Source organism: Pelodiscus sinensis, chromosome 18 (genome assembly GCF_049634645.1).
Source record: "Pelodiscus sinensis isolate JC-2024 chromosome 18, ASM4963464v1, whole genome shotgun sequence".
NCBI lineage: Eukaryota > Metazoa > Chordata > Testudines > Trionychidae > Pelodiscus > Pelodiscus sinensis.
The window spans coordinates 16,598,407-16,614,094 of NC_134728.1; the positions used below are offsets into that span (position 1 = coordinate 16,598,407).

General features: G+C 44.1%; 1 protein-coding gene across 10 annotated transcripts in view; it reads left to right on the forward strand.

The window, feature by feature from the left end:
- BCAS1 (brain enriched myelin associated protein 1) overlaps positions 1-15,688 on the forward strand; it is a 98,422-nt gene that overhangs the window by 50,207 nt on the left and 32,527 nt on the right. For all 10 annotated transcript variants that reach the window (XM_075901170.1, XM_025187927.2, XM_075901176.1 and 7 more), the window contains 2 exons: positions 639-674; positions 980-1,195. In XM_075901170.1, the coding sequence (XP_075757285.1) occupies positions 639-674; positions 980-1,195 (252 nt within the window). The remainder of the gene's footprint in view (positions 1-638; positions 675-979; positions 1,196-15,688) is intronic.

The window sequence follows — 15,688 nt, forward strand, 5'->3', positions numbered from 1 at the left end:
TTTGTACACAAGCATTGAGAGTTGTATTGTATATATGAACATGCAGGAACACACACAAATGTGTACCACTGAAAAATTATGTCTCTTTTTAAAAATTTGTTACGCCTTATGCTAGGAAATTAGTTGGAAGGGTTTTTTTCTTTAAAGTACAAGTGTGTGAAAATAAATGCACAAGAATTGGACACAAAACAACTTGACGTCAAACTCCAAATAAAGGATAAAAATAGGCAGATGGGAGAAGAACATGGAATGCACCAAATAATGGATGATCTGAGTTTGATGATTTCCACAAAGAATGAAAGCCCAACACCATTAGTAGCTAGCTCTACTCCAGTGAGGTTCAGGACTTAGGTGATGTGGCATTAGTTATTCTCTATTAAAGGGCAATTCCTCCAAGTCAAGCAGAAGGCTCATTGCTGAAACTGCTCAGACTAGAGCTGTCTTGTTTCTTTAAAGAGGTTGGTAGAGGCAGGGCAGGCCAATTCAGTTTACATGGCAGCAGGAATCTGGACTTTTACACATACAAATATTCACTGAAAATAACATGATTAGAGAAATAACCAATTCCTAAAGTGTATATTTGTGGGCAAATGGCATTGTTCAAAACAAACTTGTCTTTGTGCTTTGTTTCCCTTTAGTCCACAAAAGAGGCCCAACGGACAACTGATGCCAAAGTGAGTAGGATTACTTATAACCACCCATATATGGTTCCATCATTGTGTAACTAATATAACTGCCGCATCCATTCTCACACAGTGTATGAAATTAACAATAAACAACCTTTGCAATGGAGAGATTTCCACTTCATTTACATTTTCCTTGCTAGGAGTTCACTACAGTTACCTCTGAAGTGGGTGGCAGTGCAATTTGTATGAGTGATGCTGTACAAGTTGTGCTATGGTTGTTTCTTGGGATGCTTGGATGTGTTTTGTGTCCTTTTTCCTTTACAATGTTTTAATGATGCGGTGTCTGTTTTTAGGTTGTTGAACAACAGCCTGTCACCTCTGTCAGTATAAAATCAGAAAAAAATGCCCCTCCCTCTCAAGAATCACAGATGACAAAGCAGAATGTAAAACCCCCTGAATCTGCAGCTCAGCAGCAGGCAGCAGCAGCAACTACTGAAGCCCCGAAAGATATGGCTAAAGAGAAATCTGCTCCTACTCCCACACCATTGAGCAAACTCTTCAGAAAAAAGGTATGTATAGATTTCAGAATTGTTTCCTCCACTCCACACCTCCCCAGTTTTGAGGGCTAATATAAATGCATTCCTGATGAAGAAACCAAAACAAAGAAGAAGGTAAGTCGAATCACATTTTTAAACAAGTTAGGTTAATGTGAGGGTATGTCTCTGTTCTGCACTGTGGTGAGTTCCATCCACTTTGAATATCAACTGCCCTCACAGACCACAACCCCCCTCAAATATGTTAGTCATAGGCAACTCCTTCATTTGTTTGTTTTAACCCCGGTCATCTGAAGGGGTATGAGAGCATCTCAAGGTCCTTCCTAGCATGTGTGACTCTCCTTAAACCCACGAAAAAAGTTTGATCTTCCTACCAACTGTTCCTTGTGGCCCTCAAAATTTGGAATGAAAATAAACACTATTACTGCATGACAAAAATCCCACAGGTTCTCTGGCTCCATTCCGCCTCCAGCCTTGGGTTTCTTATCTTCCTTACCATATTGTTAAAGGCAATCAGGATGAAAATTTGCCCCAGTAGTGGACAGGGTCTGTGGAGAGCTCTCCATATCTCTGTGCACACCTTACACAGGCTGTAGCAAATATGGGTAATACTCAAAACTTTTTGAGCATATATGGGCCTTCACTAAACACCTACATCTTAACACCTCTGAACTTTTGACATCTTTGAAATCTGGACCCAAATTTTGCTTCTTGGGCTCATCTTTGCCTAATTTTTAAATATCCAGACTTCCTGATTCTGCAAACTTTGGCAGGAAGTCTTCTGAGAATGAGATTGGTTGTGAGATTTGTGGTCTTTCCTGCTCCTACATGGGATAGAAGTATCATGAGCTAACTATAGCCAAATAAAGGCCAACGAAAAATAACAGAAATTGGGGAAATTGCCCAAACTTTTACAAAGCAGAGAAAAGAAATGGTTTTGAATTTTGAAAGAAAGCGCCATCTTGTTTCTTATTAATCCAATCCAGCTTTAGAAATCTCTTTGATTTCTCTCAGAGATGTTGTAAAATATTTGCATTGTTAGCTGAACAGGTGTTGTTTTTAAATGTTTTATTTTCTCAGTAGGAAACAAGACATATTGTAATTACTTCATAATAAAATTCCTAGTTTGGCTTTGATTGAAATAATGCATTGCACCAGTCTTCAACTCCCTTTAGGGAGTTCATGTTCATTCATGTTCTCTCATTCTCTCTCATTGTAATGCAGCTGATTTAAAAGTACATGAATATGTATCTCTTGTCTCCATTAATGAATTAGTTATTGTCAAAGGAAGGTTGATTGTCATGGAATAATTATATATCTTATTTCATATGTGACAGGCACAGTCAAAATTAGGCTAATTAAAAATATGAGCCAGGTCCACAGCTGGTATGAATTAACTGTTCGTCAATTTCAGTGGACCTATACCAAATTATACCATCTGAGTTTCTGTTGCTATATTCCATTAATTTAAAATAATCTTTGGATCCAGTTCTTCTTCCATATTCACTATTCTATAATCACTGATGTTTATCTTGCATGTGGGGATGTAAATCAGAGGTTAATTAGGCCTATGTTTTTTGAAGATCTTACTCTTCTCTCTGAGAAATGGATACTGTCAGTCAAATCCAAACCTTGCATTAGTGCAAATTCCATTGACTTGACCAGTGGAGTTACGACAAATACAAATGGGTCTAGCAGAGAACAGAATTTAGCCCTTTATATTCAGTTGTTTCAAAAAACTAAAACTACCTGTTTGATTTGAATGATTACCCTTTACCAGCAAAAAAAATAATCGTTTTCTTAGGTTTTCTTGATAGAGGAGGATATTATATTTCCTTTAGCCAGGGATCTTGGTGACCTAATTAGTTGAGGTTAAAGAATTACATAAATACTCAAAATGATTTCCCCCTCACAGATTAGCCTGAAACTCAGGTTGCTTTGGAGATATTGCTTGTTGGGTTTGATTTTTACTTTATCAATTCTTTTTGCATACCTGACCTCTTCCCTTAGTTGTTGGACAGCAGAAGCTAGCAGCAACTCAAAATAAATGTATGTAATTCAGACTGATGTGTAATGCTTCTTCTGAACTAACAAACAGATCCAGTTACTTCTCCCCTTCCAGCAAGACTCCCTGGAATTTAAAATGCTTATCTCTAGAAGGAGCTTGGACTTCAAAATACTGTATAACTAATGAACTGACTGTTAACAGACTGTAGTGCTAACGCTTTAATTAGAGCTTGGTAAACAGTGCAAAATAATACCCGTGAATGCTTGTTTAACTTTCCAAATTAATTCACATCTGCTGTGTTTGGCCCCATTTGTGAATACTTTCCAGGAATATTCTCACAAATGACGGGAATGTTTGCCATTATAGCTTTTTATTTTTTAAGCCAATGATGGATATTAATGGAAAAGCAAAATTTTGCATTTGCAATCACAAGTATTTACACTGGAAACCTGAATCCAGGACTTATATGTATCTAGGCTTAGCAATTCACTTCATGACCATTTAGAATATAGAATAATTAAAAATAAGCTGCAGACTAAAAAGGTTCCAAGAGAATAGGTTGGTGTATAGTCTCAAATAACGAATAAACATTGTAAGGGGGGATCGCAATTTGAAGCTGTTACCGTTTTGATGTTATATATGTTTCTGTAAAAGACCTGCCCCTGTTACCAAAAGGGGAGGACTTATCTATTGACAGAATAGCCAGAAACCCAGATAAACACTTACCAAACAGCAACCTTGAGCATTGAGTCATTAGCATGGAATTTGCAGAGCAACCAATGCCTGAAAGATGGGTGCCATAGAGAAGAAAAATGAATATCATTTGAAGGTTTGGGCTTGCTCTCTGCAGAGTCTGTTTTCTCTCTTTTTAAGGAATTTAAGATCCTTCACATTGGTGCAAATCAGGATTAACTCTTGAATTTTGTGGAATTAATTACAATTTACCTGAGTGTAACTGACAGTAGCATTTCAACTTATAAATCCAGACAGCTCAGTCAATGTAATTGATGGCAATAGGAATAGCACTGTGTATTCAGGACAAATAAAGAAGATATAATTGTTCTCCCTGTAATGTATTAGTGCACAAATTGTAGATTCCTCCTTATAAAACTAATCACAGAACATGATGTCATTTTAATTTGTATTATTACTTTGCTGAGTAAAGAGAAAGACAGGCCAATACCCTAGAGGAGAATTAAAGTGAACATAAAATCATTCAAAGTTTATTGACTATTCATCTTTGTCAGGGTTGTCCCATTAAACTTCAGCTGCTGTCAAGAACATCTCTCAAGATGGTAAATGGAAAAATTTGTTTGCCCTGCTATCAAAAGTAGAGAGTTAAAAGTATATTAAAAATATCTTTGTGATTTGGAGGGCTTGTTTTGCCTTTGGAAGTCTGTATGCAGTATTCTCTAAGAGTACGTCTAGACTACCACGTTTTGTCGATGGAAGTTTTGTCGACAGATACTGTTGACAAAACTTCCGTCAACAAAGAGCGTCCAGACACATTGAGTTCTGTCGACAAAGCAAGCTGCTTTGTCGACAGAACTCCGTAGTCTGGACGCAGTGTTACAGGCAATAACACCTTCTGTCGACAGAGTTCTGTCGACAGAAGGTGTTATGCCTCGTAAAATGAGGTATACCAGCATCGACAAAACTGCTGAGTTCTGTCGACGTTATGTTGACAGAGCTCAGCGGTAGTGTAGACGCTGGTATAGTTTTGTCGACAAAAGTCCACTTTTGTTGACAAAACTAGGTAGTCTAGACACACCCTAAAAGTAAGAGGAGTTATATGCTATCTGTTATGTGCGGTCTGATTCCAGGAATCTGCAAAATGTAAGACAACTTGGCTTCTCCCACCTTATGAGAATTTTGTGGTGCCTCTTTCTCTAAAGTTTCCCTTTGTATAATGCTAGGTTTGCATACCAAGTTCTGACTCTGTGTGAATCCAACCTTCTTCTATATAGACTTGAAGGTCAGAAGAGATTGTCATGATCATCTAGTCTGACCTCCTGCATATCCCAGGTCACAGACCCTTACCCATCCACTCCTGTAACAGGCCCCTAACCTCTGGTAGAGTTACTACAGGTTGCACCTCCCTAAATTGGGACTCGCTGATCTGTCCTGCTGGACTATAGATGTTCCAGGGCCAGAAAGCTCCGGTGGCCAGGAGTCAGGCAACAGGAGGACTAGCAGCTGGGAGCCCAGCAGGAGTAGCTGTAGCCCAGCAGGGGAGCTAAGATTGGGACCAGGGCTATGCAGCAGGTGTCAGGAGGTCCGGGGCTGTATGGCAGCCCTGCAGAGGATCCAGGGCCAGCAGCAGGCAGTCCTGCTGGGACCAGTGGCAGGGTGAGCACGTAGGGCCAGAAGCAGAGCTGGCAGCACGCTGGGGACCTCCCCTGGTCCAGCAAATTCCCTTATTCAATACTGATCAAGAACCAAGGGTGCTGGATCAGGGAGGTCCAACCTATAAAATCCTCAAATTGTGATTTTAAAACTTCAGGTCACAGGGAATTCACCATTTTCTTCACAGACTCTGACTTCTAATTCTAGTCAACACTGTACATCAATTACCTAGTTAAAGGTAATATCTCTTTAGCAAGCCATTATCATGCTAGCATTTTCAATGGCTTTGAAAAGTACACTTTGAAAGGGCGACGTACGTGGGGCTTCAACCACCATTCTCATTCAAATAAACCTTTCAGGACCCTTCACAATGTTCCAGGGCCTGAAACATACCAAGTAAAAAACATTTAAAACCATCTTAGTGACGATGGAGAGCTTATCTATACTTCACAGTCTTGGCTGGAATCACTATGCTGGCATAGCCCCCTGGTGGAGATGCAGTGTAAGTTATCAGAAGATCTCACACAGCTACACCACCTACTCAAGTAACATTAGCTAAGCCAACAAAAACACTCTTCTGTTGGAATAGCTGCATCTATGCTGGAGGTTTTGCCAGCCTAACGATGTCAATGGTATAAACTTAAAGTTTAGCCTATTGCTTGACTATTGCTATTTGATGTTAAAAATATTCCAGAGACAAAATAATCAAACAGCCAATGTACTGTCTAAGGCCAGGTCTATAGAGTCCTGAATGGCTACAAAATTTGTATCTGTATCTGCATCCATAGCCACAAAAATGAGCCATGAATATCTGTATCCATATCCACAGGTGCAGATGTCCAGGCATTTAAAGTGGATATCCATGCATTGCAGGACTCTTTAAGACTACACTTAGGCTGTGTCCAGACTCCATGCCTCCGTCGACGGAGGCATGTAGATTAGCCAGATCGGAAGAGGGAAATGAAGCCGCGATTAAAATAATCGCGGCTTCATTTAAATTTAAATGGCTGCCCCGATCTGCCGATCAGCTGTTTGTCGGCAGATCGGGGGAGTCTGGACGCGATGCCCCGACAAAGAAGCCTTTCTTCATCGACACAGGTAAACCTGGTTTCACGAGGCTTACCTGTGTCGATGAAGAAAGGCTTCTTTGTCGGGGCATCGCGTCCAGACTCTCCCGATCTGCCGACAAACAGCTGATCGGCAGATCGGGGCAGCCATTTAAATTTAAATGAAGCCGCGATTATTTTAATCGCGGCTTCATTTCCCTCTTCCGATCTGGCTAATCTACATGCCTCCGTCGAAGGAGGCATGGAGTCTGGACACAGCCTAAGGGGCAAAGTCAAATTAAGGTACAAACTCTAGTCATGTGAATAACGCACCTGTAGTTAACATACCTTAGTTTGAATTGCGGGGAGGAGGAGGTTGATGAAAGAAACTCTCCAGCTCACTTCCCTTACTCCTTCTGACTCAGTGAAGTACTGGAGTCAATAGGAGCGCGATTAGTGGTCAATTTAGTGGGTCCTTACTAGACCCACAAAATGAACCCCTAGGAGATTGAACTCTGCCATGTTGATCTCCCTGTAAATGGAGACAAGGCCTAAGGATCAAAAAGAGTGCAGAGAAGAGTTAGTATATCAGCAATTCATGTAGGAAGTGGTTTCTTGCAGGGTGTTCAGTTCACAGACACAGAAGATCAGCTCCCAAAATGTGTCTCCAAAACTACCTCTATTTATATCAGTACAAAACAATGAGGAGTTCTGTACCACCTTAAAGACTAACAGATTTATTTAGGCATAAGCTTTTGTAGGTAAAAATACTTTGTCAAATGCATGGGAAGTGGCTTTTCACCAACAAAAGCTTATGCCCAAATAAATCTGTTAGGGTATGTCTACACTACAGCACTAATTCGAACTAACTTAATTCGAATTAGTTAATTCGAACTAAGCTAATTCGAACTAGTGCATCTAGACCTAAAAACTAGTTCGAATTAGCATTTTGAAATTCGAACTAGAATGTCCACATTGAGTGAACCCTGAACCAAAGTTAAGGCTGGCCGGAAGCAGTGCTGGCAGGGCATCAGGTTAGTACTTAGAGCGTGGAGCTGCTGTTTCAGGCTAGCCGAGGGCTGTGCTTAAAGGGACCCAACCCCCACCCCGGACAGACAGTTCTCGGGGTTCCCCGCTTGTTTGTCTACTTCGATGAGGGACAGCAAAGCAGTCCTGTCTTGGAGTGCCCTGAGTGCCCGCACTCGGCACATCACAGCACTCGGCCATCAGCCCGGCTGCACTTTCCGCAGGCTGTCATCCGGGGGGGTCAATCGGGGGCCTGCAGGAGAGCTTCCACCCCGAGGAGCCCGCAGAGCCACCCCAGTCCTCCCCATTGGGGGCTCGTACCCTATTCCTCCCTCACCTCCTTCCACTTACCCCTCCCTAGCCCCCCTTCCTGATGTAAAAAATAAAGGACATGTGTGTTCAAAAATAGAAACTCTCTTTATTTAACAAAACTGGGAGTGAGGGGGGGGGGGAATTAACCTCTGGGGAGACTGGGAAAAGAAGGTGGGAGAGGGGAAGAGAGGGTATGTCTACACTAAAGCGCTAATTCGAACTAACTTAGTTCGAATTAGTTAATTCAAACTAAGCTAATTCGAACTAACGCGTCTAGAACTAAAAACTAGTTCAAATTAGCATTTTGCTAATTCGAACTAGCATGTCCACATTAAGTGGACCCTGAACCGGGCTTAAGGATGGCCGGAAGCAGTGCCGGCAGGGCATCAGAGGCGGACTTAGAGCGTGGAGATGCTGTCTCAGGCTAGCCGAGGGCTGCGCTTAAAGGGACCCGACCCCCACCCCGGACAGACAGTTCTAAGGGGTTCCCCGCTTGAAAAGCAGTCCTGGCTTGGAGTGCCCTGAGTGCCCACATCACAGCATTCGGCCATCAGCCCAGCTGCACTTGCCGCAGGCTGCCATCTGGGGAGAGGGGGCAATTGAGGTGCTGCAGGAGAGCTTCCACACCCAGAAGCCTGCAGAGCCAGCCCACTCCTCCCCATCGGGGGCTCGTACCCCATTCCTCCCTCACCTCCTTCCACTTACCCTTCCCTAGCCCCTCTTCTTGATGTACAAAATAAAGATAACGTGTCTTCCAAAATGGAATCTGTCTTTATTGAACAAAACTGGGGGAGACTGGGAAAAGGAGGTGGGAGAGGGGAAGAGAGAGGCTGGGAGAGGGGAGGGCAACTAAAATGATCAGGGGTTGGGAACAGGTCCCATATGAAGAGAGGCTAAAGAGACTGGGACTTTTCAGCTTAGAAAAGAGGAGACGGAGGGGGGACAGGATAGAGGTCTCTAAAAGCAGGCGTGGGGTGGAGACGGTGCATACAGAAAAGTTCTTCATTAGTTCCCATAAAGAAGGACTAGAGGACACCAAAGGAAAGGAATGGGTAGCAGGCTTCAAACTAGTAACAGAAAGTTCTTCTTCACAAAGCAAAGAGCCAACCTGTGGAACTCCTTGCTGCAGGAGGCTGTGAAGGCTAGAGCTGGAACTGAGTTTAAAGGGAAGTGGGATCAAGTCATGGAGGTTGGGTCCATGGAGTGCTATTAGCCAGGGAGTAGGAGTGGTGTCTCTGCCCAAAGTTTGTGGAAGGCTGGAGAGGGATGGCACGAGACAAATGGCTTGGTCACTGTCTTCGGTCCAGCGGGTTGGCCGCTGTCGGCAGACAGGCTACTGGGATAGATGCACCTTTGGTCTGACCCAGGACGGCCATTGTAAGCTCAGGGCTCAGGGTCGGGGGTCTCAGTGGACCCCCTTGATTCTCTTGCACACCTGCTCCTGGGTGGCCAGGCTCGCAGCTCTCCTGCCCTAGCCGGCCACTTTCCTGTGCCTAGTGCGGAGATCGTGGACAAGGTCCACGATCTCCGCACTAGCCCAGGCGGGTGCCCGCCTCTTGCGGTCCCGGGCAAGCTCCCAGGATCCGCCAGCCTGGTCCCGGGAAGAGGGGGAGGGCTGGGGGGCATCGGGTGGGTGGCTCGAGCCGTGCCAGGTGCAGGGTCTGCTGGCTGGGTGCTGGCAGGCTTGCACCTGGCACGGGCACCGTAGCCAGCCCGTGCCCCTTTAAGGGGTCCAGGGCCGGGAGGGGGGCAGACGAGTTTCCCTGGTGTTGGCCAGAGTGGCCACCAGGGAAACCTGGGGAGGGCTAGCCTCCCACTAGTTCGAATTAAGGGGCTACACACCCCTTAATTCGAACTAGCTAGTTCGAACTAGGCTTAATCCTCATGGAATGAGGATTACCTAGTTCGAACTAAGCGCTCCGTTATTTCGAATTAAATTCGAACTAGCGGAGCGCTAGTGTAGCGCCTATGAAAGTTAGTTCGAACTAACGTCCGTTAGTTAGAACTAACTTTGTAGTGTAGACATACCCTCAGGCATTTCCTTCTTAGCTACTCTGGGAGAGGGAGAGAGTAGAGAGGGGGGCCAGGGCCCACCCTCACTCCCGGGCCCCAGCCCAGGGCCCTAAAGGACACAGACCCGGTTTTGGTCCAGGTCTGGCTGACAGAGGCGTCCAGCCGAAACCTGCCAATTTGTGGGGTTCTTATATGACCCCGCCCTGGGCTACTTCCTCTCCATTCCGGCTCCCTTCCTCTGCTGCTGGCTTACCCAGCCCTCCGTGGGCCCTCCGGTCGTCGCTCCAGAAGGCCTTCTGGACCCCATTGCTCCTCGGGTGTCTGCAATGTCCTGCCTTCCGCAGCCGCGTGTTCGTGCCCTCGCCCGTCCTCTAGGGTCGAAGGTTGCAATCTCTGGCGTTTGTCTTCCTGCCGCATCCCCCCTTCCCCACACAGCTCAGGGGCGGCGTTTAAAATTCCTGCTGTGTCCGGCGCCGGAGGGGGACGTCATGCTGACGTCAATGGCTAGCTCCACCCCTCCCGCAGCATTCATGCTGCGGCCACCGCACCTGAGGCTGCCAGCTGGTCCGTGGCGCGTGTATACCCAGCACAATGCTGGTGCGCGCCTCCCCGCCGCCTGAATAGGGCACTTGCCACGGGGGCTTTAGTGCGGGGTTGCGGGGCCCCGTTACAACAACCAAACCCAGACCTTGAAGTTATGATAAGAGGAAACTGCATACCAAATGTAGTGGTCCTAGCTCTTGCCATTTAGGAGGAGTTCTTGAACAAACAGACTCATGGACTGATGGACAGGAAGACAGAAAGATGCACATCGATAAAATATATCGATAGGTATGTAACAGTATAAGTTTAAAAGCTTTTGCATTTCATTGAAACATCTTATCCAGAAAAAAACTATAGCAAAGCATCAGTGTGTCAACCAAGATGCTGAAATAAAACTGGAAGTTAACAGAATCACAGCAGCAGTTGGGAAACCATCTTTATAGTTATAGGAGTGGCATTTCCTTTGAGATGTTATGGCAACAATGGAGTGAATTTTGATGCTTGTTCAGCTGCTCTACTGTGCTCTTTCAGCATATATTTACAAAGCACCATTTGAAGGATTTTGAATTTCTGGAATGAAGTATTTTAAAATAAGATCTGAAAATTAAATCATCATTATAAGATGTAAAGCATAATAGGAGCCAAAAGAATATGAAAGGCCTGAACCTTACAGAGCTTTTGTAACTCACAAATGCATTTTTGGACAAATAACACACAAAATGGGTCTTGACAGGAGGAAGGCAGTCATTTTCATGTCTCATTCCTCATGCTGAAAGAATAGGTCAGGCATGTACTGTAGAAGCTACAGCAGCATATCTACAGTAGGCAATACTATAGGAAAAAGAGAGAGGAAGCATGTAAAGTTATATCAGCATAGCCTCTGACCGATGGAGCTATGTGAACGTAACCCACAGCATAGGCACAGTTATGTTGACACAAGAGACTTCTGTTAATGTAGCTAACATCATTCAGCAAGGTGATAATCCTACACCAACAAAAAAAACCTGTTCTGTGACTCTATTACAGAGAGTTATGCTGGCAGGCTATGCCAGTACAGGACTCCATATCATATACATACCATGTGTGCACATGCATGTTCAGGGGGGCCAATAGCATCTGCGGTCCCTCTGGGCAAGGTGGGAGGGGGAACAGCTCCACACCCCTGGAAAGGGCAGGGCCTCAGGTGGAAGGGGCAGGGCAGCCAGCCTTCAGAGCCGTGCAGAGTGGTGCTCTGATGGTGATTTAAAGGGTCCGGGGCTCCAGCTGCCGATGATGCCACAGTAGTAGCAACAGCAGCCGGGGGGCCCAGATCTATATGAATCATCAGGCCTTAGGACCAATGTCCCTTTGGCCCTCCTTCCCCATCAGTGGGCCTCTGTGTGTATGTGTATGAGTGAGTGACGGAGAGAGAGAGAGCAGTAATGTAGGCTGAGGTGTTTTAGAAAGTAGGAATAATACAACATGTAACTGTATATCAAATATGTACTCTCACATCTAGTAACAACACTCCAAATGGTTATAGGGATTTCATCTATCAGCGATTGGTTAGGTACAAGGAGTGGAACCCTGATGTGTTGGAAGGCAATAAAAAGACTCTTAGGAAATGTCTAGCCTGTGAGCTTCTTTCGAAAGAAGGTTTTTCGAAAGAGCTCTTTGAAAGAGAGCATCCACACCTCAAAACCCGATTGAAAAAGCAATCTGCTTTTTTGAAAGAGAGCATCCAGACTGCAGGGACACTCTCTCGAAAGAAAGTCTTGATTGCTATTCACAGAGTGGCCACCAGTGTACCCGTGCTTTTTTCAATTGCCTCTTCTTTCGAAAAATGTCTGTGTTCTGTGTCCACACATGCCTTTTTTCGAAGGAACTCTTTTGAAAAAGGCGTTCTTCCTCAGAATTCGAGGTTTACCAATGTCGAAAATAACCCATGCGTTCTTTCAATTTAATTTCGAAAGAATGAGATTGCAGTGTGGACGCAGATGAAGTTTTTTTCAAAAAGGGGCAGTTTTTCCGAAAAAAAAACCTAATGTAGTCTAGACATACCCATAGGCTGCATCTAGACGGGCATGATTTTGCAGAACTACTTTTAACAGAAAAGTTTTTCCATTAAAAGCATTTCTGCAAAAGCGCGTCTAGATTGGCATGGATGCTTTTGCGCAAAAAGTGCTTTTGAGCAAAAGCATCCATGGCCAGTCTAGGTGCGATTTTGCGCAAGAAAGCCCTGATCGCCATTTTAGCCATCGGGGCTTTTTTGTGCAAAACAATTCTTCCCTGTCTACACTGGTCCTTTTGAGCAAGTATTCTTGCGCAAGAGGGCTCTTGAGCAAGTATTCTTGTGCAAGAGGGCTTTTTCCCGAGCGGGAGTGTGAAAGTATTTGTGCAAGAAGCACTGATTTTGTACATTACAAAGTCAGTGCTCTTGCGCAAATTCAAGCGGCCAGTGTAGACAGCTGGCAAGTTTTTGAGCAAAAGCAGCTGTTTTTGCGCAAAATCTTGCCAGTCTAGATGCACCCTTAGTGATTTCAGTAGGGTCAGAATTTCACCCGTGATCAGTTAGCACAGAAACGTTGAGAATTGCAGTAGTGGGTTGGGCAAGTTAGGCACACAAATGTACAACATACAAAGTGCACATAAAGCTCTGATTGAGAATAGTGGATCAACACATATGTAACACAAAGTATAATGTGGTAGTAAGAGGCAATGATATAATCATGTCTATATTTGAAAGAATTATTCACAGATATGCTCTGAGTTCCAAAGCCAGCACCTACCTAGCATTTAAAAACATTTAGATTTGATGTACGTTTGTAAGTATAAAGAAACCATGATGTGATAACTGTACACAAAGTTTTACCCAAAGAGAGTGGGGCTGACAGCCACCAAGGGCCCATGGGCAAGGTGTGGGGATGCCAGCTCCATGTTCCTGGAAGAGGCAGAGCCTCAGGTGGAAGGAGCAGGACTGAGGATAGGCAGCCCTTAGCGCCATCTGGACCACAGCATTGGGTCCCTCTCCCCAACCCTCAGGGTACGTCTAAACTACATGGCTCCGTCGACGGAGCCATGTAGATTTGTTGTTTTGGCAAAGTCAAATGAAGCCACGATTTAAATGATCGCGGCTTCATTTAAATTTACATGGCTGCCGCGCTGAGCCGACAAACAGCTGATCAGCTGTTTGTCCGCTCAGCGCGCTAGTCTGGACGCTCCCCTGCTGACATCAAAGCCCTTTGTCGGCAGCCCCGGTTAACCTCATCCCACGAGGAATAACGGGGCTGCCGACAAAGGGCTTTGATGTCGGCAGGGGAGCGTCCAGACTGGCGCGCTGAGCGGACAAACAGCTGATCAGCTGTTTGTCGGCTCAGCGCGGCAGCCATGTAAATTTAAATGAAGCCGCGATCATTTAAATCGCGGCTTCATTTGACTTTGCCTATGTGTCTAATCTACATGCCTCTGACGACAGAGGCATGTAGTCTAGACACAGCTTCACAGTGACAGTTTGCTTGCAATTCAAAAGAGCCAGGGGCAGTGATGATGGCTGGGAACTCTGGGTCCCTCTGAAACGTCAGGCCCTGGGACAAATGCCTCCTATGCTGCTTCCTCTTACCTCCTACCCCACCATTGGTGGGGCCTGCCCAAAGAAACTATTCTGGACCAAGTTAACAGCAATACTATAAAAACTGAAAAGGGGATTCTAGTGTATGTATACATACACATGCAATTGTATACATAATTATAACTGAATTATTAAAAAAATATCATGCCTAATATCAGGCTAACAACTGCATACAATATAATTTCTTCAGGAACACTGTGGAATGCCTAATTAAATTGTATATTAGCAACATTGCCCAGGTAAAATGAGAGATTTCATATGTAGCACTGTCATCATGGCAAATTAGACATGTATTTTGTATGTCTATTTTTGAAAAATCTGGCTCTGTAGCCGCATTTATAAAATAAGTTTGATATTATTTTTTCATTGGAAGTTTTATTTAATTCTCCTAAACCTTTTTGACACTTAATTTCCAACTCTTAATTTGTACAGTTCAGTGACCAATCAATAAATTGGGAAGCATAGAATATTCAGCAAATTCATTCCTCTGAATGGCTGATTCTCTCTTAATATTTTCTAAAAGGCAGCACATCTTTCTTCCTTTCTTCCCTCCAGTATTTGGCATTTCCTCCCAGGATGCATTTGCTGTCATTTGACTGGAGGAACTAACCCCCCTTCACTGAAAGCGCTTTAGATAAAACTCTTTTGTGCTGCAGCTGTAACAGCAGTAGCTGTAATACAATCCCAAATGCTAATCTTTGAAAGATGAACTCCTGGAAGCTAAGTGACTGCCTTACCAAGCCACTTTTCCAGTTCATGCAATGAGCCATTTCCTACTAGTGAATTGTTTGTGTATATTATAAGGCAGATCAAATAGAAATACACATTAAAATTACTACAGATTTACTGTTTCATTAACGTTTTAATCCTGTTCACAGAGTAATTTTAAAACATGTTTTAGGTGCATGCAGTAATTGCTATAAGAGGAACATTGTGATTAAAACTAACTGTAATACTGGAAAAAGTTATGATTCTGAATATCTAAGATTGATTCTCATCAAAATACTATTCATGCCTATAAAACAGAAAAAAAACAGGAAAAGAATAGATCAGACAAACCCATGTTTAGTAATATATCACTATCTCTTTCAATGCATCTTAGGAAATGTCATGCTACTTTGTCTGAACTAGTAAATGGTCTGATCATGCCATTCTTACACTGAAGGGTACTGTTAGTGGTTTCATTGCAATCAGTGGGGTTACTTGGGTGCTAGACAATGTGAATCAAGACGTCAGAACTGGGCCCATAGATACAGGTTGAACTCATCTAGTCCGGCACCCTCAGGATATGACCAGTTCTGAACCAGAGAATTTGCTGAATCATGGGAGGTCAATATTGTCTAGAGGCATTACCAACATTTCCACTGCTTACTGAGCTCTTAGAAGTCATTAAGGGGTATATTAGAGCTAAACAACAGCACAGATCACTGAGAGCCAGGACTGGTGTCTGTAAACAAACTTTATGGGACCCCGGGAAACTTGGCCACACTCATGATAAGCGGACATCCGGATAAGGAAAATCATGCCAGACCCTGGGTATTGCCGGAGCAGAGAGTGCTGGACTAGAGAGCTTCAACCTAGCTATGTGCTGGACCAGGGAAGTAAGG